General features: G+C 36.4%; 1 protein-coding gene, 1 non-coding gene and 1 pseudogene across 11 annotated transcripts in view; 2 read left to right on the top strand and 1 right to left on the bottom strand.

The window, feature by feature from the left end:
- Positions 1 to 7855, top strand: part of LOC100895904 (5'-AMP-activated protein kinase subunit gamma-1 pseudogene) — a 29127-nt pseudogene extending 21272 nt beyond the window's left edge. The window contains exon 3 of the transcript XR_008478600.2: positions 1931 to 7855. The product of XR_008478600.2 is annotated as a 5'-AMP-activated protein kinase subunit gamma-1 pseudogene (transcript). The remainder of the gene's footprint in view (positions 1 to 1930) is intronic.
- On the top strand, positions 2436 to 2572 carry LOC118150421 (U4 spliceosomal RNA). Its single transcript, XR_004738518.1, has one exon. It is a non-coding gene; the product is annotated as a U4 spliceosomal RNA (small nuclear RNA).
- Positions 4650 to 18548, bottom strand: part of LOC100401997 (uncharacterized) — a 40520-nt gene continuing 26621 nt past the window's right edge. For 7 of the 9 annotated variants that reach the window (XR_013530946.1, XR_013530947.1, XR_013530948.1 and 4 more), the window contains 3 exons: positions 14817 to 14943; positions 14224 to 14319; positions 4650 to 7808 (listed from right to left, as the gene is read on the bottom strand). Coding sequence is in view for 4 of the 9 variants with exons in the window: in XM_078359921.1 (XP_078216047.1) it covers positions 6859 to 7808; positions 14224 to 14319; positions 14817 to 14943 (1173 nt within the window). In the remaining 5 variants the exon portion in view is untranslated. Of the gene's footprint in view, positions 7809 to 9903; positions 10027 to 14215; positions 14320 to 14816; positions 14944 to 18548 lie in introns of those variants that run through there. The other 2 variants (XR_013530945.1, XM_078359923.1) reach the window with 2 other exon arrangements.

Genomic DNA, 18548 nt, shown 5'->3' with positions numbered 1-18548 from the left:
TATACACTTCAAAATGTCGTTTTATTAAAAAAAAAATACACATTTATTTTTCAAGTTAGAGAATATACTTTTAAAACCTTATGAAAAGATGACAATATTTAAAATCATGTCTATGTCTTTATCATAAACTTGGCTGAAGAGTATAAAAATAATGTTTGTGCTGCTTCTGTCACTTATCAGTCATAACCATAGGAACTTTGATGCTTGACAGCAAGTTTCAAACCCAACACAGTGCATCGGAGGAGCCAATGTACTTTAGTCCTTTATTTGAAGCTTGGAGCACCTGGGGTTTCTGGTGCTAATGGTAATGGAAAGTAAGACACTAAAAAGGCAAGTGTTACTTACGGTCCCATGACTGACCACTCTGTAAACACAGTAAACTAATTTACATGAACAATAACAAAAAACATTTTAATCTAAAAGCTGCCATGATTTTCAAGTTTTCCAGAGAAAATAATTGAGGTTACACTTAGGTGTCTAAGAATAAAACTGTAGGCTAACTTTCATCCACTAAAATAATATTTGTAAAACAAGAGAAATTCCTCAACATTGTGATATCAATATGAAAAAGGAAATATTATTCCAAATATATAGAAGTCATTTTATTGTTTTGCAACCTTTAATATTTGCAATGTAAAAACAGAATATTCTGCCTGGAAATGCAGGTTGTGCTATATCATAAAAAATTAAATTTAAACTAGGCGAGGAGGCTCACACCTGTAATCCCAGCACTTTGGAAGGTCGAGGCAGGAGGATAACCTAAGGTCAGGAGTTCAAGACCAACCTTGCCATCAGAGTGAAATTTCGTCTCTAGAAAAAAAAATGTAAAATGTAGCCAGGCATGATGGAGGGTGCCTGTAATTCCAACTACTCAGGAGACTCATGTGGAAGAATCCCTGGAACCTGGGTGAAGTAGGTTGCACAGATCCCAGATTGTACCACTTGCACTCCAGACCTAGTGCTAGACTTATCTGGACCTAGGGCTAAGCATTTGACCTGGTGACAGAGCAAAACTTCATCTAAAAAGACAAAATAACAATTTCTTATGGTTCACTTACCATAAACTCTTGTAAAACTTTAATTTCTATGATATATTTTCTAGCAAATTTTCTATTTGTCTCACTTTGGGTAAGAATCTAGTGAGTCTTTCTCTATACAAGCAATGAAGCACCATGCTAACAGATTTATCCCTCTCACCTGTGGACAGTGTATGTGCTTATCTTAAATTATCTGAAAGTTATACTTATAAGCACACTCTCCACTTGAAACCAGTTCTTCAGGGCAAAAGAAAACACCAAAGTTCTGATCAAAACCCTCAAAATGCCATGTGAAATGACATAACATAAAAAAAAAAAAAAACAGTAAAATAACGGTAGCTATTAACACGGAAAAAGAAGGGTTATGATGTATTCACAGCTGGAATACACATAAAATGACAAATGAAACAAGATAATTAGGAAATAAATACAGCTCAATTTCTTTTTAAATTCAGCAAAATTCAGCTTTGCAGCCCGGGAAAAACTCCTCTCCACATGAAGAATCAAATCTTATTTGTTCACCTTTGATATTTTTCACCTCTAATGTGAAGTTACAAACTAAATTAAACCAGACAAATTTATGCCTTACTATGGAGCATCAGTTACACAGCAAGCACTGCCACATTTATTGTAAAAACATTCTCATGGCTTCTGAAGCTCCCTTAGTACTTACCTAAACAAATTGACCCAATCAATAAGTACATTTATACATGTCCATTATAAAAAGTGAAAAAAATAACTTAGGAAAAGTGGGCTTATATAGGGTTCTCCAAATAAAAGAACAAAATTGAATGTTCCAACTAAATAAAATTTAATACACTAATTTTGGAATTATAGCTAAAATCATTTTGTGTGTATAACTAAATTTTTTTTTCTTTTTCTTTCTTTTTTAGGAAAGAGTCTTTCTCTGTCACCCAGACTGGAGTGCAGTGGTGCAATTTTGGCTCACTGCAAACTCCATCTCCTGGGTTAAAGCTATTCTCCTGCCTTACGCTCCTGAATAGCTGAAATAACAGGTATGCACTACCACACCTCACTAATTTCTGTATTTTCAGTAGAGATGGGGTTTCACCATTTTGGCCAGGCTGATCTCAAAATCCTGACCTTATTTGATATGTCCACCTTGGCCTCCCAAAATGCTGGGATTACAGGTATGAGCCACTGTGTCTGGCCCATGACTAAATTTCACTAAAATCATTTTTATAATCACAGAACAGCTCACAAACTTAGTACTTTGTAAACTACAAAATAAAATATATATAATAAACAAGAAAGTCATGGGTCTACCATAAGTATCAGGCAAGTAAAAACAGATAATTTGTATGAGAAGATTCTGAACCATAAGCCATAATATATTACAGTAATAAATTCAATGCAAACTAGAAAATATAGATTTGCAGCTTTGTGTGGCAGTATCATAGTCAATGAGTTTTATCCGAGGCGCGATTAATGGAATTGAAAACTTTTTCCAAAACCCCACTAGGACGAGGTAAAATTTAGCCAGCACTCGCAATTTTTGGCCATCGCTATGGGGACTGAATTATTTTTAAAAAAAGAAAAGAAAGAAAGTAAAGATTTGCATTCAGCATTTTTGAGTATTTTTGTTTTCTAAAAAATCAGACATCTGGCTGGGTTTGGTGACTCACATCTGTAATCCCAGCACTTTGGGAGGCAAAAGTGGGTGGACTCACTTTAGGTCAGGAGTTCAAGACTAGCTGTACAAAAAATACAGAAATTAGCTAGGTGTGGTGGCCTACACCTGTAGTCTCAGCTGCTGGAGAGCCTGAGAATGGAGAATTGCTCGAATCTGGGAGGTGGAGGTTGTTGCCAGCTGACATCATGCCACTGCACTCCAGCCTGGGCAACAGAGCAAGACTCTGTCTCAAAATAAATAAATAAATAGGAAAGAAAGAAACAGAAAATTAGACCTTATTAAGATTATTTGTTTTCGAAAGCGAGAACCAAGCCGGCACCTCTTGCAATGGAGACGGTCATTTCTTCAGATAGCTCCCCAGCTGTGGAAAATGAGCATCCTCAAGAGACCCCAGAATCCAACAATAGCGTGTATACTTCCTTCATGAAGTCTCATCGCTGCTATGACCTGATTCCCACAAGCTCCAAATTGGTTGTATTTGGTACATTCCTGCAGGTGAAGAAAGCTTTCTTTGCTTGGTGACTAACGGTGTACGAGCTGCCCCTTTATGGGATAGTAAGAAGCAAAGTTTTGTGGGTCTGCTGACCATCACTGATTTCATCAATATTCTGCACCGCTACTATAAATCAGCCTTGGTACAGATCTATGAGCTAGAAGAACACAAGATAAAAACTTGGAGAGAGGTGTACCTCCAGGACTCCTTTAAACCGCTTGTCTGCATTTCTCCTAATGCCAGCTTGCTTGATGCTGTCTCTTCATTAATTCGGAACAAGATCCACAGGCTGCCAGTTATTGACCCAGAATCGGGCAATACTTTGCACATCCTCACCCACAAACGCATTCTGAAGTTCCTCAAATTGTTTATCACTGAATTTCCCAAGCCAGAGTTCATGTCCAAGTCTCTGGAAGAGCTACAGATTGGCACCTATGCCAATATTGCTATGGTTCGCACTACTACCCCCGTCTATGTGGCTCTGGGCATTTTTGTACAGCATCGAGTCTCAGCTCTGCCAGTGGTGGATGAGAAGGGGCGTGTGGTGGACATCTACTCCAAGTTTGATGTGACCAATCTGGCAGCAGAAAAGACCTACAACAACCTAGACGTGTCTGTGACTGAAGCCCTGCAACATCGATCACACTACTTTGAGGGTGTTCTCAAGTGCCACCTGCATGAGACTCTGGAGACCATCATCAACAGGCTAGAGGAAGCAGAGGTTCACCGACTTGTAGTGGTGGATGAAAATGATGTGGTCAAGGGAATTGTATCACGGTCTGACATCCTGCAGGCCCTGGTGCTCACAGGTGGAGAGAAGAATCCCTGAGCTGGGGAAAGGGTCAGGCAGCACCAAGGCATATGCCCAACTCATTGTCTGCTAGAAGCTCTGTGGGAATCAGATAAAACTTGGGGGAACTGTGACCGTTCCCTGCTCAGGGCCCCCTGCCCTTCTATCTGGGAGCTAGAGAAGGTGTAGGTGGAGGAAAGAGAATGGTTTTATAGCTACCCTTACCCTCACACATACACTTGAAAAAACTTTCAGACTCACCAATTCTAGCCCCTGTCCTCTTAGATATAGCCCCCTTTCTGGGTGAACTGTAGGCTCTGTGTCTCTCAAATTCTGATCTCTAAGAGATCCCCAGACCTCACCTGCCTCTGCCTCTGTCTCGGCCCTGATTCAGCCCGAAGATGATAATAGCACAACAAAATTCTTCATAAAGATATTTTTATTCACCTGTTCCATGCTATATGGAGGAGGCCAAGTCCATTTAGTGACATTTCTTCCCATAATGTCAGTGAGGAGGACTGTGGGGAGGAGGGCCTTTGGGTTCCTGTGCTGTGTGCATATAAAGGGAGATGGGGTTGGGTGAAGTAGGAGGGCAGTGTGGTTAGCAAAGGTTATTGCTTTTTACGGCAAATCTAATTAAATGACAGCAATCTCTTCATGGTAAAAAAAAAAGTATTTGTTTTCTTCCAATATTGATATTTTATTCTGAAAATACTTACAAACTCATCCTCAAACAAAATTAATTCATAATTTGTTCACACCTACAGTTTATATTTAAACTAACAGATGTGTATGTTTAACTCTATGCAAATCAAAACTAAAAGTCGGTGTGTTTGCAAGCATACAGGTCAGGTATTCAAAGAAAAATATATAATAAAATTTGAAAGCTATTTATTCAGGACTCAAGACATCTGTAAATTTTAATTATAACTGTATATAATTTTTACTTTTACAAAAATGATTCTGTAGTCAGTAACATTTTAATTGTACATTTTAAAATAACTAAAACTGTAGAAGTAAATTGGTTGTAATGCAAAAAATAGGTTCTAGTATACTTGTAATTATAAATCTCCAAAAAATTTAAAGTTCCATACAAATAATTTTCCTACCAACCTTAATTTCAGATTATATTATAGACACAGAACACTGCCTTAGTGGAAAGTCTGAAGTGTCAGTGCCTTATACATTTCTAATTCTGATTATTTCAATAGACTTCATCTTACATTAAATATTCTTTTCCTATTTACTCTGTCTGCAAAAAAAATATATATATATATTTTTTAGTATGAACACTCTGGAGTTTCTGCAGCTATTAATGTCTTCCTTTCCCATATGTATTACATTTGCAGAATTCTCTGATGCTGAACAAAGTCTGAGCAATTGCTTCAGGGTTTGCCTCTCACACAAAATAAGCACAACAAGGTCTGTTACAAGTAAAGTTTCCACAACTCTCTTTATATTGGTACTGTTTGCCTTTGAAATAAATGCTCTTTAGCACTTTAAAGGTTTATATTTTCTGAAGAATCTTTTGAGAGAATAGCATTTTTAATGCTTTTATTAAGTTTAAGCTCTTTCATGTACAGTAAGATCATGGGCATATATTTACCACTTTATTACTTTCATTAAATTTGTACATTTGTTCTCAAATGTTTTCCTGTGCAATAAGGTCTGAGCATTATTTATAAGTTTTCTGACATTGTTTATACTTGTAGAAGTTTTCTCTAGTATGAAGTACCTTAGCTACAATCACTTGTGATAATCCTTTAAAGGCTTTCTCACATTATTTACATTTCTATGACTTCTCACCAGCACAATTTCTTTGATGTTTGGAAATGTTTGAAGTGTGGTCACAAGCATTGTCACAACTTTTGGGTTTCTAGAGTTTCTCTCCAGTATGAATCATATAATGTCTGTTAAGAAATGAGGACTAGTTAAAGGCTTTGCCACATGCTTCACACTTTTAGGGTTTCTCTTCATTATGAATTATCTTAGGTCTAGTAAGATTTCATGACTGGCTAAAGCCTATGCCATATTCTTCACATCTGTAGAGTTTCTCTCCAGTCCAAATTGTCTTATGTGTAGTAAGCTTTTGAGATTCATCAAAAGCTTATCCACATTCCTCACATTTCTAGGGTTTCTCTCCAGTATGAATTCTCTTATGGTAAGAGTTCAGGAGTGGTTAAAAGCTTTGCCACATTCCTCACATTTGTAGGGTTTCTATCTACTATGAATTATCTTATGTTTAGCAAGGTGGGAAAACTGGTTAAAGGATTTTCCACATTCTTTACGTTGGTAGGGTTTCTCTCCAGTATGAATTCTCTTATGTCTAGTGAGGATTGAGGAGTGGTTAAAAGCTTTGCCACATTCCTCACATTGATAGGGTTTCTCTCCAGTATGCATTTTCTTATGCCTAGTAAGGTCTGTGGAGCACCAAAAAGATTTACCACATTCTTCACATTTGTAGTGTTTCTCTCCAGAACAAATTATCTTATGTCTAGAATGGCTCGAGTACCAGCTAAAAGCTTTGCCACACTCCTCACATTTGTGGGGTTACTCTCCAGTATGAATTCCCTTATATGTAGTGAGGTGTGAGAATCGGGTTTCTCCACATTCTTTATATTTGTAGAGTTTCTCTCCTGTATGATTTCTCTTATGATAAGTAAGGCTTGATGAGTGGTTAAAAGCTTTGCCACATTCCTCACATTTGTAGGGTATGTCTCTAGAATGGATTCTCTTATGAGTAATAAGGGTTGAGGATCACCTAAAAGATTGACCACATTCTTCACATTTGTAGAATTTCTCTGTTATCAATCTTCTTATGTCTATTAAAGCCGGAGTGCCACCAAAAAGATTTGCCACATTCTTTACATTTATAGCCTTTCTTTCAAGGACAAATTATCTTATGTCTAGTAAGCTGTGAGTACCGGATAAAAGCTTTGCCACACTCCTCACATTTGTAGGGTTTATCTTCAGTATGAATTATCTTATGTCTAGCAAGGATTGAAGAGTGGTTAAAAGCTTTGCCACACTCCTCACATTTGTAGGGTTTCTCTCCAGTATGAATTCTCTTATGTCTAGCAAGAATTGAAGAGTGGTTAAAAGCCTTGCCACATTCCTCACATTTGTAGGGTTTCTCTCCAGTATGAATAATCTTATGTCCAGTAAGGGTTGAGGATTGGTTAAAAGCTTTGCCACATTCCTCACATTTGTAGGGTTTCTCTCCAGTATGTATGATCTTATGCCTACTAAGGGTTGAGAAGTGGTTAAAAGCTTTGCCACATTCCTCACATTTGTAGGGTCTCTCTCCAGTACGAATTCTCTTATGTGTAGTACAGCGTAAGAACTGGTTAAAGGTTTGTCCACATTTTTCATATTTGTCGGGTTTCTTTCCAGTATAAATTTTTTTATATGTAGAAAGGATTGAGGCCTCATTATAGGCTTTGCCACATTCTTTAAATGTGTAGGGTTGTTCTCTGGTATAAATTCTTTTATGTTCAGCTAAGTCCGAAAGTGTGCTAAATGATGTTTTACATTCCTTACATTTCAAAGGTTCCGTTCCACTTTGTCTTATCTTACGTCTGTTTAAATTTGAATTTTTATGAAATACTTTCACTAATTTGTTGCACTGAAATAATTGGCTTTGGGCAGTTGTCAAAACCTGGGTAAGTCCATTGTAACATTCTTTGTGCAACTTACACTCATCCGCACTTCGACATTTTCTTAACTGGAAATTTTCATGTCCATATTTTTTATATCTTCTCAGTATCACTTTTTGGAAATGATTTTGTATGCCCTGCTTTGGCCAAAGATCTTGGGCAAAATAAGAAGATGCAACTGAAAGAAATAAAAAACAAAAATAAAAACCAAATTACTCAAACAAATTACTCTGCTTACTCGACTCAGATTAATATACAAGTCTTACCTATAAAATTATACAAATTACATGATAAAATGACATAGCAAAATTTTACAGGCTCCATTTTTTTCAAAGACATTTAAAGGTAATAAAAACATACAGGCCAAATTACATTTGTAAAACATTAAATTGTGTGCAATGCCCCCAGTGAGTTTAATGCAAAGAGGCACATAGAACAAAAGTCTCTTACATTTACCCAACACAGATCTTCCTGCTTCCCAATATGACATAGTGACTTGAAATAAATTGCCAACTGCTGGTTTCTTTGTTAAATGACAAGTAAAATGCTGCCTTATACATTTTTATTTCTGAATGATACAGTATTTTACAGACCCTGGTTGCTGTCTCTCATTAATCAGGTTCTGAAATAGTGGTATTCTTTCAAATGACAATTTGAGTCTGCTGAGACAGAAGGAAAATTCTGTAGCAACAGAAAGACTGTGGTACCACAGACATAAAACGATTCTAAAAAGTGATTATTGGTTATTAAGAAGAAACATCAATGGCTGAGTGTGGTGGTTCACAGCTGTAATCCTAGCACTTTGGGAAGCTGAGGTGGGTGGATCACCTAAGGCCAGATGCTTGCGACCAGTCTGGGTGGCATAGTAAAACCAAGTCTCCACTAAATATACAAAATTAGTTGAGCATGCAGATACATGCCTGTAATGGCAGCTATGTGGGAGGCTGAGACAAGAGAATCACTTGAACCTGAAAGGTACAGCCTGCAGTGAACAAAGATCATGCCACCGCACTGCAGTCTGGTGACAGAGACAAACTCTGTCTCAAAAAGCAACCTTCTGAAACAACTGAATTCTGAAAAAGTATATAGGCACTGCATATTCCAAATTTTGGACACATAAAAGATGCTAAAAGCAGTTTCTTAAAGTAAGGCAATTTGAGAAAATAGCACATAATCAAATATATATACATTATTTTTTTGTGAAAGATATGCACATACACAAAAGCAGAGTCTTGTGGCATTACATAATGATGCAGAAAACATTTCAAATTATTCTCTAATATTTTACAAATAAAAGCACAAAATCAAACATCTGTTAATGAATATACAATTATGTTGGTAAAAACATAATTACCAATATTAAAAACAAATGTCAAGGCAGATGAAAGAAAAAATTTTTTTTTATTCAACTGAAATCTATCTTGTACCAAATTAAAAATAGGCTGGTTGTTTTTATGTAGGTTTTATATAACCCCAAGATACCATTAAAAAAAAATTTGTACAGTTACGGAAAAGGAAATTAAAAATAAGTAAAATCATATCAATAGACACAAAACAAGACAGAGAGTAAAGAAGAAACAAAGATGTAAGAATCTAATAAAATAATTAAAAACATAACATTGTCTTTCACTTTCAAATAATTATTTAAATACATATATAAAATTAACTTTCAAATTAAGAGACATACTTTCAATACATAAATTTATTAAGAGTTTACAAACCAAGATTTCTTTCTTTCCCACAAAAGACAATTGAGATCAACTGACTTAAAAAAAAAAAAAAAAAACTGAACGTGGCAAGATGGAAGCAGACATTTAATGCAAATATGAATCACTGAGAGCAGAAAAAAATCAAAATAATATTATGTAAAACAATACGCAATATTATATATCTTAAGTCAAAAATTGTTACATTTTTAAAATGTACTCCAAGTCAAAATTCAATGGAAACAAAAAAGAACATTAAAACTTACAAATTTAGAGCCGGGCTCAGTGACTCACACCTGTAATCCCAGCACTTTGGGAGGCTGAGGCGGGTGAATCATGAGGTCCGGAGTTCGAGACCACCCTGAACCCTGTCTCTACTAAAAATGCAAAAAAAGATTAGCTGGGCATAATGGCATTTGCCTGTAATCCCCGCTACTCAGGAGGCTGAGGCAAGAAAATCGTTTGAACCTGCGAGGCAGAGGTTGCATTGAGCCAAGATCGCACCATTGCACTTCAGCCTGGGTGACAGAGTGAGATTCCATCTCAAAAAAAAAAAAAAAATCTTACGAATTTAGGTCAGGTGCAGTGGCTCATTCCTGTAATCCCGGCAGGTTGGGAGGTAGAGGCGGGCGAATCACTTGAGATCAGGAGTTTGAGACTCAACTCACCAACATGGTGGAACCCCAGTCTCTACAAAAAACACAAAAATTGATCAGGCATGGTGGTAAGTGCCTGTAATACTAGCTATACTGTAATCCTAGGTAATATTATAATGATGTTCATCTTTGTCAGTGCAATCTAAGGATTTTTACTTTTTTTTTTGAGTTGAAGTCTCACTCTGTGACCCAGACTAGAGTGCAATGGTGGGATCTCAGCTTACCACAACCTCCACCTTCTGGGTTTAAGCAATTCTCCTGCCTCAGCCTCCCAAGTAGCTGGATTACAGGTGTGCACTATCACATCTGGCTAATTTTTATATTTTTATGTATAGATGGTTTCACCATGTTTGTCAGGCTTCTCTTGAACCCTTGACTTCGTAATCTGCCCAACTCAGTCTTGCAAAGTGCTGGGATTACACATGTGAGCCACCAAGCCCAGCTGCAAAGAACAGATTTAATACAAGCTTTTCATTTTCTCATTGCATTTTGTAGAAAATACGAACAGCAATCCTGAGTGTATAGAATCTCTACAGACAATAAAGTACCCAAAAATATTAAAAATAAAACAAAACAATGTTGAGGGCAGTACAGTTCCTAATTTCAAAACACATTAGAAAGCTAGAGAATTAAAACAATTTGATATGAGTATAAAGGTGAAATAGTAGACTAATAAAATAGAATGGGCCGGACGTGGTGGCTCATGCCTGTAATCCCCGCACTTTGGGAGGCTAAGGAGTGTAGATCATGAGGTCAGCAGCTCAAGACAAGCCTGACCAACACAGTGAATCCTTTTCCCTCCTAAAAATATACAAATTAGCCAGGCATGGTGGCAGGTGCTTGTAATCCCAGCTACTCAGGAGGTTGAGGCAGAAGAATTGCTTGAACCCAGGAGGTGAAGATTGCTGTGAACTGAGAGCCCTCCACTGCACTCCTGCCTGGGTGACAGAGACTGCATCTCAAAAAAAAAAAATAAAATAATAATAATAATAATAATAATAATAAATGCAACAGGACGCAGCACACATATATTTTGTGGCCTCCCAAAATTGGGGGACTAGATATAAACCACCACCATCACTAGCCATGAAAAGTACACTTATAAACAGATTTAAGATGGTAAATTGTATTCATTTAGACAAGATAAAGCAATCATTAAAAATCAGCTAAAAAAACATAAATACAAAATGAGCCATACACACATATATAATCAGATTGTAATAGATGTATGGTTGATTTATCTCTTAATAAAATCACACAACTACGTATGGGTATACACAGAATTGCAAATTGTCTAAAATTGTAAAACCAAAAAACACAACGAAGTATGTTTAAAAACCTACACTGAGAAAACACGCTAATATGGAACTGCAAAACAATAGGTTCACTCATAAACTCTGGTATGCAACAGTGATGAAGCGTTAAGAAAGAATTTGTGTGGATAACTACAATAGTTTACTGTAACTATTAACTAATTGAAGATGAATATTTTGAATCATTGGCATCCACTGTAACGCAGTAAAGTTTCATATAAAATGCAGTGTAATCCTAAACAGAGGATTCGAATGCCAAGCTTGTGAAAAATAAGCATTTAAGTGAGATAATTTTTAAGTTTTAAACATATGCTATTTTTACACAAAATAAAACATCTGTAATCTAACTTTAGAAGCAAAGAATACTCTTAAATTGCTAAATGAAAAAAATATATAGAGATTTTGCAGAATACTGTCAGAGCCTCTGATACATTAAACAAATATTTGGTAATGATTTATGTTCTATTTTAGATATAAACTGACAAAAATGAGTGAAAATCTTATCATCTTTATTTAGCTGCCTACATTTACTTTCCACCTGCCTACTAATTATCTAATTCACTTCAGGAATAACATGTAAATTCTAGTATATTGTCATAAATGTCTAAATCTAAAATGACAGAAAAAATCAAAATAGAAAATAGAAAGTAGAAATGTACAGGGAGAGTGACATCACCAAGATGGGAAAATAAAAGGTTCCCTATTTGCCTATTTTCTGACAGCAAGAAAATTCATCAGCCATCCCTAACAAAAATCCCTTTATGAGAGACACAGGAATCATGGCTCAAACCTGTAATGACAGCTCCATGGTACATTGAGTCACAGAACTGCTTCAGGCTAGGATTTCAAGACCAGCCCGTGTTATGTAGAAAGACCTCATCTCCAAAATAAGTACCATTAAAAGAGCTTTAAAATCCAGGGAGGAAGTTGTATAACTCTGCTAATACCCAAGATGGAGAAACATTCTTTTCAGAATACAGGCTTTGATTCAGGTGGCAAAAATCCTGTTCTTGACTATAGACCAGAAAATGTCCCACTGAACTTGGTTCCACTGAGAATTCTGAACTTACCCTGTAATCATCCCAAATTCCTCCCAGCCACAGTCTGGGAAAGATCCCACCCTTCCAGAGGCCTGGAAGAAGACACCCATTTATAGCCATGCTGTCGGGGCTATAGACGTTGGCCCTCATTGTGGTCCATGAAGCAGTTTCATGACTCAGTTTCAGCTCCCTGAGCCATAGCGCATGGCAAGCTCTTCCTATGTAGAAACCCACAGTGACCTTGGGAAATTTTCTCTGGTACTCAGTGAAAGCCAAACTCATCTACATCTTAATATAAAGCCTCCAATATGAAGACTCAAGTGCAGAAACCTGACCTGCAGTCTGCCAAACAAAGCAAAGTCCTGAAGAATATTCAGTCTGCCCAAAAATCATATGGAATTAGAACTACCCAGTCCCCTTATAACAAGCCAACTAAAGATGGACCCTAATGCAGACCCAGCAGCCTTTGTAACCACACTAAAACCACTCTTCACTACAAAGCCATAGGGCATCTCATCACCCTGGGGCTCAACACAAGATCTTTACCTTCTGAAACCAGTTTATAGAAAGTTGAAGAGGTTTTCACTCCTTCAAATTCACAGACACCAATGCAAAAGTATATTGTGCCTATTCTCAATGCTACTATCTGAACATAGCATTGGAAGTGTGTGCAATAAAAATTAGTCAGAAAATATTCTAGGTTATTGAAATTAAAGACAAATAATTAAAAAGTTGCTTTTTGCAGATCATTTGATCTTATATAAAAATAAACATTACATTAAAACTTAAAGTAATAATTACACTCATTCAATTAACAAAATAGAGATTAACATACAAGTATAAGTTATGGCTCCATACACTTTAAACAATCTGATAAGAGAAAGGAAGCAATCTTACTTACAATAGCACTAAAATAATACATTTCGAAGAACAAATATAACCAAGGAGTTTAAATATCTTACAAATAAAAGATATATCAACTAAAAAAATAACAAAAATAAATATAAAAACATTTCATGTCTACTGGTTGAAAGACTATTGTTAAAGTGCCATATTATCTACAGTGATTTTTAGATTTAATAAACTCTTTCAAAATTTCAATATTTTCTACAGTAATAGAAAATGTAATTCTAAAGTTCACTTAAAATTACAATGTTGAATAGCCAAAGCAATCTTGAAAAACAACAAAGTAGAACATCATAATTTAAAATTTCAAAGTATACTTCAAGCCTATAAAAGAAAAAGCCAGAAAAATTAGCAATACAAAAATAATAGAGTCTGGGCTCAGTAGTTCATGCCTGTAATCCCAGCAATTTGGGAGGCCGAGGTGGGGGGTGAATCACTTGACACTGAGAATCTGAGACTAACCTGGCCAACATGAAGAAACCCTGTCTCTACTAAAAGTATAAAAGTTAGCCTGGCATGGTGGTGGGCACCTGTAATCCCAGCTATCCGGGAGCCTGAGGCAGCAGAATCACTTGAACCCAGAAGGTGGAGGTTGGGGTGAGCTGAGATCGTACCATTCCACTCCGGCATGGGTGACAAGAGCAAAACTCCATCTCAAAAAAGTAATAATAAAAATAACAGAAGAGAAACCACTACTCTCACACATTTTAGACATGTAAAAAGAGAGTTTTAAAAAACAGTTTAACATATAAAATTTCTCCAAATTATGCACATATCTGATTTTCAAAAACAATGAAAGAGCGATCAGATTTTGCAGTCTCTTATGTGCCATGAAGAGGACTTTGGTTGTCACTTTAAAAGTAAAGAAAGATCACTGAAAAAAAGGAAAATCTTTAGAGATTTTAAATGATAAGATAAGACAGAAGATGTTTCCATGGGCCATCTGTTGTACTCACTTTCACTTTCACCTACCTGGGAGTTTGGCTTCAAACTCATGTCTCTTCACATTCCAAGGTTCTTTTCCTTGCTCCAGACAGGTGATCAGGTCTGGCTTAGAGGCAGCAATACCTGTTTTATTAAAAATTACATGAATCTTGCACATATTCTCCAATTACCAACTTAATAGTGTGCTCAGTAAAAAGAATATAATAAAGTATTTTAGTAAAATAATTCTAAAATACTAATTTATAACAAAATATTTTAAAACGTGCTTTAATTTTGTAAGTTTGTAATTTCACTACCTGGTACTACTAAATCAAAGAGTAGTGGCAATCAGATTTTAAGATGTAATAAACAGAATGTTACACCACTAAATTTCTAAACTTGATGCTAATTTAGAGTGAAGGACACAGATCAGCTCAGGAATGTGGAAAGTTCAGGTCAAAATTAAACATCTTAAAATTCCTTTTTACTAGACAAATCTTCGCTTTTTTTAAAAAAACAGATCTGAATGCAAGGATTTCTAAAATTTATTCTACAAAAAAGAAAAAATGAATGAACAAACAAAAGCAAGAAAGAAAACTTATAGAATATATTATCAAATTGTGTATTGAAGTTATGCTCACCCAGGAAGACCAGGTTTCCGTAATTCTCTAACATCACATTACTATATAAATTCCGCTGTGCAGTGTCCAGGCATTGCCACTCCTTCCGAGAGAATTCTATAGCCACATCCCTAAATGTCAACACTCCCTGAAAAATACACACATACATATTAAACAAATGGAAAATAAGCAGAATTTTTAATTTGACTTAAGGTAAAACAAAAATAAAAATAGCTGCTTCTTACTTACAAGAGTGACTGATAATATCTAATCAATAACTCTCAACACAGAAGTATTCTCTAACTAATTCTCTAACTGTGAGAAAAGAAAATGGCATAAGGTCTACAACATCAACATACAGATGGTACTTTTCTGTTTAATGAGGTAGGAAACTGAGGGCATAAACACTTACATGTACATTTTTGAATGCTACATTTACATCATCAAGAATGCACTGTGTAAATTTTTCAGATGGAAAAGACATACTGAGTTAGAAAGTACTGCTGAAATTTTAATGTGTGCAATTAACTGGAGATATTAATGCAAATTATTTTTTTCAGAGAATCTGGAATACAATCTGAGTTTCTGAATCTATAACAAGCTCACCACTAATGCCAATGTTTTAGGCCAAAGAAAACTATTTTGTCAAATATCCAGTAAGTAAATGAGCCTGTGTGTTTTTCAGTTTTTCTAGCCTGTAAACAAAGATGAGAGGTTTCATTTTCCAAAGATAGATAAATGCAAAGAAAACCCAAGAAATGGCAGCTACAAGATTAAAAGTGATTGTTTATCCACATCAGCTGCATTAAGATATTTAATAATGAAGAGAAAAATAATTAACTCTATAGAGAAAAAAATTTGTCACAAAGCTTATTAACAAAGTGGGTTATTAACATTAACTTCATGACATTTCTATGATGGGCTTAGGTACACAGAAGGACAAAGCATCACTGACCCCTCAAAAGTAACTTATATTGTGAATTTAATCATAAACAAACAATGGATTTACCAGGAGTCGGGGCTCATGACTTTAAGCCGAGCACTTTTGGAGGCTGAGGCAAGCAAATCACAACGTCAAGGGATCAAGACCACCCTGGCCAACATGGTAAAACCCCACCTTAACTAAAAATAAAAAAATTCACAAGCATTCCTATGACCCAACAATTAACAGAGAGCCAAATCATACATAAACTTCACAACTGCTACAAAAAGAATAGAATACCTAAAAATATAGCTAACAAGGAATGGAAAGGACCTCTTCAAGGAGAACTACAAACCACTGCTAAACTCAGAGAGCGCACAATCAAATGAAAGAACGTTCCTTTTTTTTTTTTTTGAGACGGAGTTTCGCTCTTGTTACCCAGCCTGGAGTGCAATGGCGCGATCTCAGTTCACCGCAACCTCCGCCTCCTGGGTTTCTGGGATTACAGGCACATGCCACCATGCCCAGCTAATTTTTTGTATTTTTAGTAGAGACGGGGTTTCACCATGTTGACCAGGATGGTCTCGATCTCTTGATCTCATGATCCACCCACCTCGGCCTCCCAAAGTGCTGGGATTACAGGCTTGAGCCACCATGCCCGGCCGTTAGAACATTCCATTTTTATGGGGAGAAAGAACATGAGGCCGGGTGTGGAGGCTCATGTCTGTAATTCCAGCATTTTTGGAGGCTGAAGTGAGTGGATCACCTACGGTCAGGAGTTTGAGACCAACCTGATCAACATGGAGAAACCCTGACCAACATGGAGAAATCCTGAATCTACTAAAAATACAAATGTAGCTGGATATGGTGGTGCATGCCAATAATCCCAGCTACTTGACAGGCTGAGGTAGAATAACTGCTTGAACTGCTAGAATCCAGGAGGCAGAGGTTGCGGTGAGCTGAGATCATGTCATTGCACTCCAGCCTGAGCAATACCATTGCAAGAAAAGAAAAGAAGGAAGAATGAACATAATGAAAATGGCCATACTGCCCAAAGTAATTTATGGCTTTGATGGTATTCCCATCAAATTACCATTGACATTCTTCACAGAATTAGAAAAAAAAACTACTTTAAATTTTATATGGAACCAAAAATGAGCCTGTATACCCAAGACAATCCTAAGCAAGAAGAACAAAGATGAAAGCATCAGCCTACATGACTTCAAGCTATACTACAATGGTACAGGTACCAAAACAGCATGGTACTGGTATAAAAACAAACACACGTACCAATAAAACAAAAAAGAGACCTCAGAAATAACCCACACATCTGTAACTATCTGATATTCAACAAACCTGACAAAAACAAGCAATGGAAAAAGGATTCTCTACTCAATAAATAGTCCTGAGGAAAATTACTAGCCATATGCGGTAAATTAAAACTCAACCTCTCAGTTATATCTTCTACAAAAATTTACTCAAGATGAATTAAAGACTCAAATGTAAAACCCAAAACCATAAAAATTCTGTAAGAAAACCTGGGAGGCCGAGCACGGTGGTTAATGCCTGTAATCTCAGCACTTAAGGAGGCCAAGGTGGAAAAATCACCTGAGGTTGGGAATTTGAGACCAGCCTGACCAACATGGAGAAACCTTGTCCCTACTAAAAATATAAAAAATTAGCCAGGTGTGTGGTGGCATGTGCCTGTAATCCCAATTACTTGAGAGGATGAGACAGGAGAATTGTTTGAACCTGAAAGACAGAGGTTGTGATGAGCCAATATTAGTCATTGCATTCCAGCCTGGGCAACAAGAGCAAAACTCCGTCTCAACAAAAAAAAAAAAAAGTAAACTTAAGAAATACCATTTAGGACATAGGCATCCACAAAGACTTCATGACAAAAACACAAAAAGCAATTGCAACAAAAGCCAAAATTGACAAATTAATTAAACTAAAGAGCTCCTGCACAAAAAAAGCCATCATCAGAGCAAAAAGGCAACCTACAAGATGGGAGAAAATTTTTGCAATGTACTCATCTGATAAAGGTCCGATATTCAGAAGAATCTTTTAAAATTTTACAAGAAATAGACAAACAATCTCATCAAAAAGTGGGAAAAAGATGAACTGACACTTCTCAGAAGACATTTATGCAGCCAACAATCATATGAAAAGTAGCTCAACATCACTGATCATTAGACAAATACCAATTAAAACCACACTGAGATATCATCTCACACCCGTCAGAATGGTGATTATTAAAACATCAGAAACAATAAATACTGGTGAGGCTGGGCAGAAATAGGAATGCTTTTACACTGCTGGTAAAAATGTACATTAGTTCAACCATCATGGAACACAATGTGGTGATTCCTCAAGGATCTAGAACCAGAAACATATTTTGACCCAGCAATCCCATTAATGGGAATATACTCAAAGGAATACAAACCATCTACTATAAAGACACATGGACATGTATGTAATAGTTTATTGTAGCACTTTTACAATAGCAAAGAAATGGAACCAACCCAAAGGCACATCAAGAAGACTGGATAATAAAATGCGGTACATATACACCACGGCATATAATGCAGCCATAAAAAGAAATAAGATTATGTCCTTTGCAGGAACATGAATTAAACTTGCAGTCATCATCCTCAGCAAACTAACACAGTAACAGTAAACCAAAAACCTCATCTTTTCACTCACAAGTGGGAGTCGAACAATGAGAACACATAGACACAGGGAGACAAACACACACCAGGGCCTGTTGTAAAGTGGGGGCAAAGGGAGGGCACCTAAAGGATGGGTCAATACATGCAGCAAGCCACCAT

The sequence above is a fragment of the Callithrix jacchus genome, chromosome 22, assembly GCF_049354715.1.
Source record: "Callithrix jacchus isolate 240 chromosome 22, calJac240_pri, whole genome shotgun sequence".
NCBI classification, from domain to species: Eukaryota; Metazoa; Chordata; class Mammalia; order Primates; family Cebidae; genus Callithrix; species Callithrix jacchus.
This window is presented reverse-complemented; position numbering and strand designations above follow the sequence as displayed.